Raw genomic sequence first — 12,215 nt, forward strand, 5'->3', positions numbered from 1 at the left:
GGACTAAAGGGAAAGGTGGCCCTGGTCTGTTCCTAGCAGCTACCACTCTGCCCTGGCCTGGTTGCAGTGTGGTCCAGGCAGGACCCCGCAGCACTGCACACACAAGACCCACCTGGCCTTCTTGGGCTTTGCCTTGGGGGCCGGCTCAGTGCTGCTCTTTTTTTCTTTAGGCTCCTTGGGGGCTTTGGCCTCCCGGGGTTTCCTGGGTTTCTTGGCTGCCTCCTTCTGCTTGGGCTCCCTGGGTTTCTTGGGCTCCCTGGGTTTCTTGGGCTCCTTTGGCTCTCTCTTCCTCTTTGGTTTCATCTCTCTCTCCAAAGCTCCTTTCTCCCCCACTTCCAACTCCCCTGGGGCCTTTTTCTTCCGTTTCTTCTTCACCCCGGTGCCCCCACCCCCGCTGTCCTGCATGCCATTCTGGGATGGTGTCCTCTTCTGTACAGCCTCGCCAGGCTCCTCCTCTGGGCACTGGTAGTGACTGGCCAAGTCTGCAATGTTCACGTGGGGACACAGGTCCTCCTGATCGGCGCTGCTGGCGAAGGGGGCCTGAGGCTTGTACTCGCAAGGGAGTGAGGCGCCAGACATCAGGGAATGAGACAGCTGCAAAGAGAGCAGAAAGGAGGAGCGTTAAGCAAATGGCCCCTGCAGACATGGCAGGTGGGGGCTGCTGGGGTCCTGCCACTCTACAGACATTATGGATCTTTACAAGTCTAGGGGCAGTGTTATGCACAGGCCAAGATGCTTACAACACAGCCTGACTGTTCTGCCGAGGTTCCCTGGTGCAGCGTCATGCACAAGGACTACATGGTGCCAGACTGTTCCATGAGGACAGCGTTCAGTGCGGTGCATGCTGCTAAGCAGATGGATGCTTGGCATAAAACTATCAATCAACAGTAACAATCACCTCTTGTGCACAGTTTCGCAACAACCCATCGGAGAGCACTGTACAAAGGGGTAAGTCTCACTCCTCCCTTTGACAGCGGGGAAGCTGAGCCCAGCAAGGTCAGGAGCAGAGCTGGGAGCTGAATGCAGGCCTTCTGGGTCCCAATCCAGTGCCCCCTGGGAGCAGAACCCACTTCCTGATGGCGCCGGGGCAGAGAAGGGGAAGTTTGCACCTCCCCTATTCAGGGACTTGTGGAGCCTAGAATCCCTGCCTCAACGGCCTCATAGGACTTTGCAGATTTCGGAGTTGCCCTAGCTACACCTCACCTCCTGCCTGGACTCCACACACCCAGTGCACTCAGACCTGCTGTAGAGGTGAGGTCGAGCCGGCTCCACGGCCAGGCAGGTGTTCCCAAGCCAGGGATGTTCCCTGGATTTAAGCCTGCACTGCAATCTCTTTACAGCTGCCTCGCTGGCCTAGAGGGGGCATAGGAAAACCCCAAATGGTTACCCTTGAGGAGTGTGCAGTGTTTTTCATTCAGCATGCAGACAGGAGGCAGCTGCCCAGTCAGATACAGTGCTGGGCAGTGTGATCACAGGGTCACTGGTGCTTCCTTCTAAAGAATCAGACATACCCAGGCCACTCCTGACACCAGGGGCTGTGCAAACTTTAAGCAGTCTGGAATATTCTCTGCTTCGCCCTGCTTCTGGTGTTTGTTTATTTTTGCAATTTCTTCAGCACTAACCACTGAAAGAATTCAATCCCCTTCTCCCATGGCTCCGAGACACAAGCAGACAGGGTAAAACCAGCCCAACAACCTCCAAAGCTGGCAAAACAGGCCACAATAAGGGGAGCAATAAAGTGACCAGAGAGCTCCGGGGCTAGACTAGGGCACCCTGGCGTAATAGGGTTTACTTTCCCCTGAAGAGAGGACTGTTTGGTAGGACTCTTGCTAGGATTGGGGCTGTGCCGAGCACTCATGGGGGACCCTAAGCTCCATGTGGTGTTTCAAACCAGGACAGGATGTATCATAGGAAATGTTCCTCAGTAAAGCTGCCAGAGATAGACAGTGACCGAGGGACGCTCACAAGCCAGCCAGAAACATGACTCTTTCTTTGCAAATAATGAACAGGGTGAAATTATAATGAGCATGGGGAAAGGGGTGGCCCTGTTTCCTTTTCAGCGTCCCAGTCTCGCGAGCCTGTGAGAAAGCAGGGAGCAGTGTTGCCTTTCGATCTGGATGCTTTCAGCCTGGCCATCCCAGTGTGAAAGGGAATGAAAAGATGAAAAATTTCAGGGCTAGCACAGCATATACAGATCACTGGCTCTCCCTGCACTGCTAGGGACTGGACAGCCCCCACTGCCTGCTGACACTCTCCACAAGAGAGACCAAAGGGGATGGGTGGTGCAAGAAGTAATGAGAAGGAGCATGCTTCCTTTCCTAGACAGATCTCCTGCCCGATCCTGCCACACCTGTGAAGAGGTTGCCTCCTGCAGCCCCTCTCTCACTGGCACATGTCGAGACAGGCAGAGCAAGCACCATGGGCAACTGCAGCTTCCCAGGATCAGAGACTTGGGAGGCCACAGGAATGAATGATCAGCAACTGGGGGAGAGAGGCCACAGGAGACTCCCACCCCTCAGCATCAAGGGACCATGGACTCATTGCTTCTGGGCCCACAGTAAGGGGTGTTGGCCCCAGCTGTGGAGTGAAGTGCTGGCCCAGTGAGTAGCCTGGCTGAGAGCAGGGCTCAGGGGGCTCACACCACTGCCCTGTAATACCCAGAACAGCCTGCAACATCCAGATACCATGGCTGCTGAACACCCACAGACATATAGGACTTTCCAAGTGCCCAAGCTATGGGAAGGGGAATAAAAGTGATCAATAATCCAAAAAGGTCTGCAGGTGCAGACTGCGCACAAGCTTTCAGTGAGTGCCAACGAGCCTGCATTAGTCCGTTATTGAGATAATTCTGAATAACAAAACTTGAATTCAAATCTATTAATGAATTGGAAATTCTCAGAAGCTTCCTTCTGTTCCTAAACCACAGGGCCGTAGTTTGGGGGAGGATACAGTGTATTTTTCATACATACCAAATCAGCAAATCCCAATTTAGCTTTGGAGTAGGGACCAGCCCCTCCATAATCTCTCTCTGAGACCCCTTCTGATGTCAACACTTGCTGCAGGATCCAGTACCTCAGGACATAGATGATGGGTTACACAGCCTTTCCCCATATAGCACCAGCTAGAATCTAGCCCCGCTCAGTTGGGACTGAAGAGTTTGGTGGGTCTCAGTTCCAGGTCCCACATTACACACTCCCCTGCATGCTTGGCACTAACTGGCAGCCCTCTGATGACCCAGGGTTGAGGCAGGCAGAGCGGTGTGTTGGAGAAGTGTGTCCTGCTGCTGCCCTGTAGATAAATAAGGGACCTCCATTCACTTGGGTTCTCAGGCCGATGCCTTCACCAGCACTAAAGCCACATTCCATTTTTTAACCATTGGACTGTATATGCAAATTATTTGCAATATGCAAAATAACTAAATAGCTAAATGAATATTTGGTATTAATGATGCAAAAGTGACTAAGTGCCACTAATTTCCGCTGAAAAAGTGGCAAAGAAGTGGAATCCTTGCTTTAGGGGGAAAACTCAACTCTAGAGCCATGGCCAGCATCTCTGTAATGCCTGCTGCTGAGGTTGGAGTTCAGAGTTTGCCTTGCAGATGCACATTGGGTGAGTAGAAGTGCTCTCCCTGGGAGTGCAGTGTGTCCCTGCCACTGTGCAATGGGATGTCCAGGTGCCAGGGGACACTGGAGACTTTTCCTTTCACTTGGCACTTCCTTGATTTACAAGGGCTGAAGGAAACCTGACCTGCCTGCAAACAAAGCTTTGATTTTAGGAATCATCAAGCGGGTAGAATTCTTTGGAAAATCTATAACCATAGGACAAGCATGTAACTGTTTATGCTCCTATGTACTGAAAGGCTGAGTTCCTATTTGCTCTGGTCCAAGTGCAGGTTGCTCTGGGAATTTCTGATTTCTAATCTGTATTTACACACAAGTAGGGAGTGAAATGTTATCAGAAAGAGGAACGATTCCTAACATTCCTGAAAGACCCTGACAGATGGATTCTCTGTATATCCAGGGATATTCAGGAGTGGCTACAGCATGCTGCTTGTTTTGGCACCCCTGCAATCACTACAGCAGACCCTGCTGTTCTAGTCCTGGACCTCCACACAGCTGTGCAGCGCACCCAGCGCACAGCATCACAGACTGTTCCATGGCTACCGTGCTAACCAATGCAGGAGATTTAGGATATGGATGAAGACAAACCAGAATGCAACCAACCAACTAATGTTCACTTATGTCTAGGTTAAACGTAACATACTCAACCAGGGTGCTGCCCCGGTCCTACCCACACTGGCTTCAGCGACAGATCTTACTGCAACTCGGCCTCCACATGAAACCTGGGCACTGCAACCCCAAGTTACTGACCATGGGGAGCTTTATTCACCAAGGGAGAAGAGCAGATCTGAAGAATCTGACTCTGACCCCAGCTGCCAGGTACTAAAATCTGCCCCCGCCCCACCTTCCTGAGAACATCTTGGATCTTCCAAGATGCTTGAGTCAGGGATCAACTAGAATGATTTACTGAAGTAGCTACAAAGCCGACAGCCCTCCCAAGAGGCCAAATCTCCCTTCACTTCCTTGCTAAGGAGCAACTGAGCGCAATTACCAGATGGAAAGCAGAACTCCAGCATCCTATAGCAGCAGGGTAATGGCTTGTCCTTTCCAAATGTATCCCATGGCTTTGGGACTCAGGGCATACCACACACTACTACAGGCTGACATCCCCAGCTGCAGGGATCTCCCTACCCAGGGGGCCTGTAGGCAGCACCTCAGGTGCTGTTCCCATAATGGGACATGCCAGCCCCCTCTCAGTATGTGTGGGAGCGGATGGGACACCACATCAGGACCTGGAGATGGAAGATCAGCACCATCATCCCCCGGCCACCTGGAATGGGTCAGTCTCTCAGCCAATGGGTCAGAGGCTGAGCCATGGTGGGTGTGGAAGATGGTGCTATGTGGAAGATGGTGACTCCTCCCTAAAGGCACCTTTGCTGCTTTTCCCACCACCTCCCCCAATATCTGCCTTAACATGAAGAGATTTTCAACATCATCATGCACTTCCCCACGGCTCCTTTCATATAAGCAGCACCATACAGCGCTTCTGCGTGGCACCACTCCTCAGATGCTCTGCAAGAGCCACATGCTGGGAAGTCTGTGGCTGAGCAGAACGTGTCTGTCTCTTGGTGGCAGCCTGAGTCCCAACACTGAAAGCCCAAAGCAGATGCTCTCTGATCATAAAATCATCCCCAGACAGAAACCCTGCAGGGCCATGCAGGAATGTGCAACTCCTCCAAGGACAACGCTCCTGCCTTGCCATAGTTATTGCAGTTCTGCACACATCTGGGCATGCTATGGATGTAAGTCAAATTGGTCAGAAGAGGGCACTCAGAGTTGGCTCCTACTTCCACATTTAAATTGGTACTTCCAACAATGGCCACACATTGAACAAGTGGCTCAGTCCCCAGCTCTGTCGCCCCCATGCCTCACAGAATGGTTCAGTGACCTGTGGCTACTGGTCCAAAGTACCACAACACAAGCCACTGGGCAGGGCTCTGCTTGTGCTCTGGAGGCCTGTGAATTCCAGAGTGGGGTCCCCACATTGGACGTTAACCAAGCGCAGCCAGTCAGCACATCCGCTGCCCAACAAGGTCCTCCATACACACAGAAGAGTCACATTTCAAGGCCTCACAAAGGATCTATATCATGCAGTTTGCTTTGCGCATTTGCAGAGTCCATGGCGTTCCTTAGATCAGTTTGAAAGGGTGCTTCAGTGACCACTTGCAAACACAAGCCAGCACACACAGCCCCATCACCACGAGGGACCCTACAATAACAAACAAGAGTGCACAGTCCAGTGCCCATGAGAGAGCCTACAACAACAAACTAGCACATGCAGCCCAGCGCTCAAGAAGAACCCTACAGCAACAAACCAGCCCAGCATCTGCAAGGGACCCTACAATAACAAACCAGAGTGCATAACCCAGTGCCTATGAGAGATCCTACAATAACAAACCTGTGTACATAGCCCAGCACCCACAAGGAACCCTACAATAACAAACCAGGGAGCACAGCCCAGAGCTCATGACAGACAGTACATCAACAAACCAGTGGTGTAAGAAAACTTCAAGAAGCTTCCCAAGGGGTTATAAGAAAGCAAGAAGGGAAAGTAAAGTGCTAGAAAAGCCCCTTCTTTCTCCTCTTAGACCTTCCCCCTGCAGCCAGTGCCCCCGGGAAGTGTCTGAGCAGGCATTACCGGCTGCAGTTCTGAAGGGGAGAGCACATAAAGGTAGGGTCCCTTGCGGGCCATGCTGCTCTGCAGGTTCCTGGTGACACTAAAGGAGGCCATAGTCTGTTTTAGTGCCAGGTGTTTGAGAGCAGCCACCCACCACCCTACACAAACAGACTCTAACTCAGCCCAGCATCTCAGTGAGTCACTGTCAGGCCAAGCAGCAGGCTGGCAGAATGGGGGGGGGGGGGGCTGTGTAACTGGTGGCTTGCCCCTTAAGGGCAGGAAGCCTGGGGTCAACCAATCCTGGTTACTGAGGGGCACAGCTGAGAGAGATCAGTGGGTCCCCTACAAAGAGCAGCAGGAAGCTACAGAGGAGGAAGCTCGGGGAAGCAAAATGGAGTACAGAGGCTGCTAGGAGTGACTTCATCACAGGAACCTGGGTCTGGAGAGTGAGACTCAGGCAGGGAAGGCCTGGCAGTGACCTGATAAGAGGGGAAATGGATGGACTGGAGTTGACTGTAGTTTGAACATTTGTTAATAAAACTAGACCCCAAGAAGGGGTGGTACTGGACAGAAAGCCTGGGTGTAGAATTTATTTAAGGAGCCCTTTGAAAGGGGAAACTGAGGCAGGCAGCCTGTAAAGCTACCTCAGGCCACAAGGGGTGCCCTATGATATGTGCTTGGGAAAGGGCATCCAGCACCAGGCCATTGGATCCCAGTTCTGACCTTGCAGGTCCCAACTCCATCCAACTCCAACTCAGGCAATGCCTCTTTGCACACCCTAACCCAGCCAGCACATCCCCCAGCCACCCGTAGAGCCCAGTACAGCCTGATGTGGGCCCCAGTAATACCTCAAGACCTAGCTCTTCATTGGCTGACGTTCCTGCTTCGCCCTCATACCCTTCGCTCCCCCTCTTCTCTATAAGCCAACATGCTCATGCTCGTGTTCCTCCAAGCCCTTGCCCCAGTGCTCCTTCCCTCTGTAGGAAAGGCTGGAGGTTTGCCCCAAATGCCCATGTGTTCATTGTTTCCCCATTGTTAGGCCACTTCTCTTGGTATCAAACAAACCCCTCTTATTAACTCTTTACAGCCAGGGCAGGTATATGTGCTGCTGCCCACCAGTTAAGCTGTCGCACTCAGCTGGGCAGCACTCTCTGAGTAGCACTGGGTAGCCCCTTGTGTGCCCAGGCCTCTCCCTGTGCAGTGCAGCGAGGCTGTCCTCTGACACTGCTCCTACTCCCTGGCCCTAGAGGGTTTGGCTGTGGAGCCATCAGCCATGTACACTGTGCATCTCTGAGATCTGCTTTACACTTAAAACATGTCACCAGCACACCTGGTGTTGAGGGTTGTGATTCCTTACTGCCACAGCCATACCTGTAACACCCTAGAGCAGATGCACTTATGTTGGCACAAGGCACTTTGGCCATTTCTACACTCCCACTTATGATGGCAAAACGCTTGTTGCTTGGGGGGACACACACCCCTGAGTGACATAAGCTACATCAGCATAAGTGGTAGTGTCCACAGCACTATGTCAGTGGGAAAGCTACCCTCATTGGGGTGGTTTAATTATGTCAGCTGGAGAGCTCCCTCCCATCAGCACAGAGCGGCTACATGAGAGATCTTACAGCAGCACAGCTGTAAGCTCGCTAGTGTAGACATGGCCTGAAGCAGGACAGCTCATGTTGCTCCACCAACTGGAATAAGCTGAACCCGTCTAAGCACACTCATACTAGTATAACTGCATCTACACTAGCAACTGTCACTTTGCTGGCACAGGTAGAACAGCAAAGCCCAGATCCACAAAGGTATTTAGGTGTCTAGCTCCCTTTCATTTCCATGGGAGTTATGCACCAAAACACCTTTGCGAGTGAGCCAAAACTTTGAAGTGTGGACAAGGCCTTTGTTTCCTCTCCATTAGCCCAACCAGGCACAGAGCTGGGCTGTGACTCGACTAGTCCGAAGCGATGCCAAGGAGGCAGCGGAAGGATCCTGTGCTTACATGGGGAAGAGCTCCTGCCTTACTAGTGATGGACCTGATCCAGCACCTAGCCAAGAGGTTCATAAGGTGAGGCTGTTCCTGGAGCCCCAACTGCTGCTGGGCTTGTAGGTGGGAGCTCTACCAGAAGTGCCTTTTTCCATCTGTGGAAGTGTCAGGGGTCTTTGACTGTGTCTTCAGATCCAGACCTCACCCAACCAGTCCAGGTCTTGAAACACTGCACAAGTTTGCATGCAGCTGCCTGGCCCTATTAACTGAAGGGAGCACATTACACAAGCTGATCTTTGCAGAGCACTGGCTCTCTAGTCATCTGCAAGAATGTTGCCAGAGAGCCATTTAAATCCCTGGCCCAGCATGAAAAGGCATTAGAGACACCAGTCTAAATCAGACAATCAGTCCCTTCCTCACTGTGATGGGCTAACTCACACAACTGCTAGTAAAACAGCAGAGACACAAGGTAGGTGAGGTCATATCTTTTATTGGACCAACTTCTTGTGGTGGAAGGTGCAAGCTTTCGAGCTATACAGAGCTCTTCCTCAGATCTGGGGAAGGAAGCAGGGTCTGAGCTAAATGCAAGCTGGGATTAAGCAGAAGAGGTAAATGCATGGGGGGAAGTCCCTTAAAACAAAGCAGGCAACTGGAGGCTAGATTGTTACATACAAAGGGTTTCAAGAGGGCAATTAAGTGTAGCTGACAGTGTGAGACGTTACAAATCCTACGAGCCATAAAACCAGTGTTCCTGCTAAACCCTTTGGCTTTTGGTGTCTAGCAGAGTCCGGGAAGCAAAGTGGCCAGCAGGTCAACCCTATACGTTATGGATTTAAGCTCCCAGGCACATCTTTTGAAGGTGTTGTGCAGGTTTCCTTTAAGGACACAGACTGAAAGATCAGATATGGAGCGAACGCGCTCTGAGAAAAGTGTTCGCTCACAGGAGATACAGCAGTTTTGTCTGATTGTTTTTCTGAACAGTGAGTTCATTCGAAAGCATTGTGGTTGTCTGGTTTCACACACACATTCGTTATTGGGGCACGTGATGCGCTGAATGAGGCACAACACGTGTTGTAGGGAGTACTGGTTATCGTAATAGAGGAGATATGGCTCCAGGTTTTGCATCTATTGCTATGGTAGGTCTAGTGCTTTGCGTGGGAGGTTAGTTTGAAGGCCAGAAGAGGGGTTTGGGGAAAGATTTCTTTCTGATGTGGCGTTCATCCAATAAGGGTTATTATTATTTGATGATCCCCCATATGGGATCCAGCGTGGGTTGACAGATGATAGCTAGGGGTGTGCAGTCTGTGTGTGGGGGGGTGGGGAGAGGGTGTCTCCTGTATTGAAGCAGGTTCTCCTAGGGTATTTGGGTGGCCCGTTCCATGATATGATGTACTTCTCTGGTGGAATGTCCGTGTTCAGTGAAGGTGATTTTAAGTGTGTTTAGTTGTGTCTCCCTAACTTTCTCACCAAAGAAATTCTGTGGTATTTGAATGCCTGGCTGTAGATAACTGATTTTTTGGTGTGTATGGGGTGGTTGCTGGATCTGTGGAGGTAGATGTGGTGATCACTGGCTTTCTTGTATATAGCTGTTTGGAGGCTTCTATTGTTGAAGCTAATCCATGTGTTCAGGAAGTTGATACTGGTGTGAGAGTGTTCTAGAGAGTTTGATGGATGGGTGGTGGTTGTTGAAGTTGTGGTGGAAATCTATGAGAGAGTTTAGGTCATCTATCCAGAGGATGGAAATATCAATGTAGCTCAGGTATATCATTGGTTTTGTGGTGCAAAACAGGATCAGACTGAGTTTAGAACATTTACCAGCTGGGTAAATGGCAGGGCCTGACAAGCCAGGATGGGCTTTGTGACAGCACTAGTGCCCACCAGAAGCATCTGCAAGAACATTTCCAGAGAGCTATTTCCAGCCCTGGCCCGGCCACAGGAAAAGGCACGGGAGACCAGGGGCTGGGCTGGCCAGAGACATCACCCCACTGTTCACAGAGGGATGGCCAGGGAGAGCAGCATTCCTCGAGACAGTAACCATGAGAAGCCAGAGAGCTACCTCCCCACTGCTCCAGGACATTCCTGAAGGCCAAATCTTCTGCCTGGATTTGCTCCGATAGAAAAGGCCTTTATGGTGATAATGCAGCTCCCAAGAACCAGGGCCTTTGTATGCAGAATCACACTAGGTTAGCTAAAAGTCTGATTTCCAACCTACTTATTTCAACCAGTACAAACCTTCATGGAAGCTCCGATTTCCATTCAAAGCAGTCTCCAACAGACCTAAGCTCATTGGAAATTAGCCTGGTTAACCCAGAAACAGAGCGTCCATGGCGCCCTCTGTCCTGGTGTAAATGGGTTTAAAAATTACTGAGAATTAATCTGCGATTTAACCACTGTCACTCCACATGCCGACCTCCATGAGCTATAGAGCCCTCCACAGCCGCACACAAGCCAGTGGCCACCCTGCAGCACTTCTCCCAGAGCACAGCTTAGATTCATTAGCTGCCATCTCAGCTACAGAGGAAACTCCTGCCTCCCTTCCACAGTAACAATGAAGCGAGTGACCCATGTAATGAGACTGACAGGGAACATCTTGCATAGGCTGGTGTCACATTCCCAGCTTTGCTGGCACAGCTGCTTTGAGCACTTACCACACTGGCAAGGAAACCCAAGCACATGATAGGCTGGAGCCTCCCACCCGTGTCCAAACTCACCAGTTGCATCACCTGCCCTCACAGCAATACCCCCAGGAGAGGATCACCAAGCCAAGGTTTCCCAGCTTACATTGTTCTCTTCACTGTGCTGATGAGAGCTTTAGGAGCCGTAAGCCAGGCAGAAGATTTCAGCTGGAGGGCAGACAGGAACAGAAGAATTATGAGCCCAGTGGGTCCTTCTAGACCATGTCTCTCAGAGCAGTCAATGCCAGCTACTGCAGGAGAAGGTGAAAGATACCTTGTGTGGACAGGTACGGGGAAGCTTCTTCCTAGCATGTGTCCTGAGCAATGGAGTTGGTATCCTGTCTCATTTTATCATCATGGAGGCACCAGTCATGATGTCATGGTTAAGGCTGAGCTAAGTTTTGCAGTTGAACCAGGGCTTCCACCACTTCATTATGCATGAAGAATGTGCATGCCCTCCCAAATTCCAGCACTTACACTTTGGTACAGAATTCATTCTCTGAGAATTTATGAGTGAATCAGTTGGTTTGTTAGCTCAAATTGATTTGAAAATAGGTCTTTAAGAAATTTAGCCCCTCGTGTCAGCCCTTCTCTACTCCCCTCTCTCAGAATGATCTTAATAATGGAATAATACAGACTCTTCAAACTTTCCACCAAATTAAAACTCACTTAAATCCTGAGCACTGGTTATGTGTGAAGAAATAATTCAGGATTAATGGTCATTTTTGTAATTATTTTTCATAACTGAAAATTTATCCTTTAGTGGAGGCTGGTGCAGAAAATCTTGTCCTGCACGGTAGCACCACCAGGAGAAAAAAGGCATAAAAATAATCTACTATGTCTTTAAAGATCCAATTATTCTAATCTGGGATTACAAACACTCCTAGGGATCAATCGAAGATAACTGCATGGCATCACTAGAGGGCAGAGGTGAGGCTGACTGAGTTGCCCTAACTGTGCATTTCCTTAACCCAGGGGTGGGCAAACTACTGCCCGGGGGCCGCATCCGGCCCTTCAGACATTTTAATCCGGCCCTCAAGCTCCTGCTGGGGAGTAGGGTCCAGGGCTTTCCCAGCTCTGGTGCTCCAGCCAGGGAGCGGGGTCAGGCCTGTCCATGTGGCTCCTAGAAGCAGCGGCATGTCCCACCTCTGGCTCCTACACATAGGGGCAGCCAGGGAGCTCCGAATGCTGCCTCCGCCCCAAGCACTTACTCCGCAGCTCCCACGGGCTGGGAACTGCAGCCAATGGGAGCTGCAAGGGCAGCACCTGCAAACGGGGCAGCGTGCAGAGCTGCCTGGCCGCGCCTCCACGTAGGAGCC

The 12,215-nt window shown here is 51.0% G+C and overlaps 1 protein-coding gene across 6 annotated transcripts in view; it reads right to left on the bottom strand.

Moving 5' to 3' along the window:
• Positions 1 to 12,215, bottom strand: part of CHD6 (chromodomain helicase DNA binding protein 6) — a 181,725-nt gene that overhangs the window by 96,471 nt on the left and 73,039 nt on the right. For all 6 annotated transcript variants that reach the window (XM_048820466.2, XM_048820470.2, XM_048820465.2 and 3 more), the window contains one exon: positions 113 to 594. In XM_048820466.2, the coding sequence (XP_048676423.1) occupies positions 113 to 579 (467 nt within the window). In that variant the 5' untranslated portion in view covers positions 580 to 594. The remainder of the gene's footprint in view (positions 1 to 112; positions 595 to 12,215) is intronic.

The sequence above is a fragment of the Caretta caretta genome, chromosome 13 (genome assembly GCF_965140235.1).
Source record: "Caretta caretta isolate rCarCar2 chromosome 13, rCarCar1.hap1, whole genome shotgun sequence".
NCBI classification, from domain to species: domain Eukaryota; kingdom Metazoa; phylum Chordata; order Testudines; family Cheloniidae; genus Caretta; species Caretta caretta.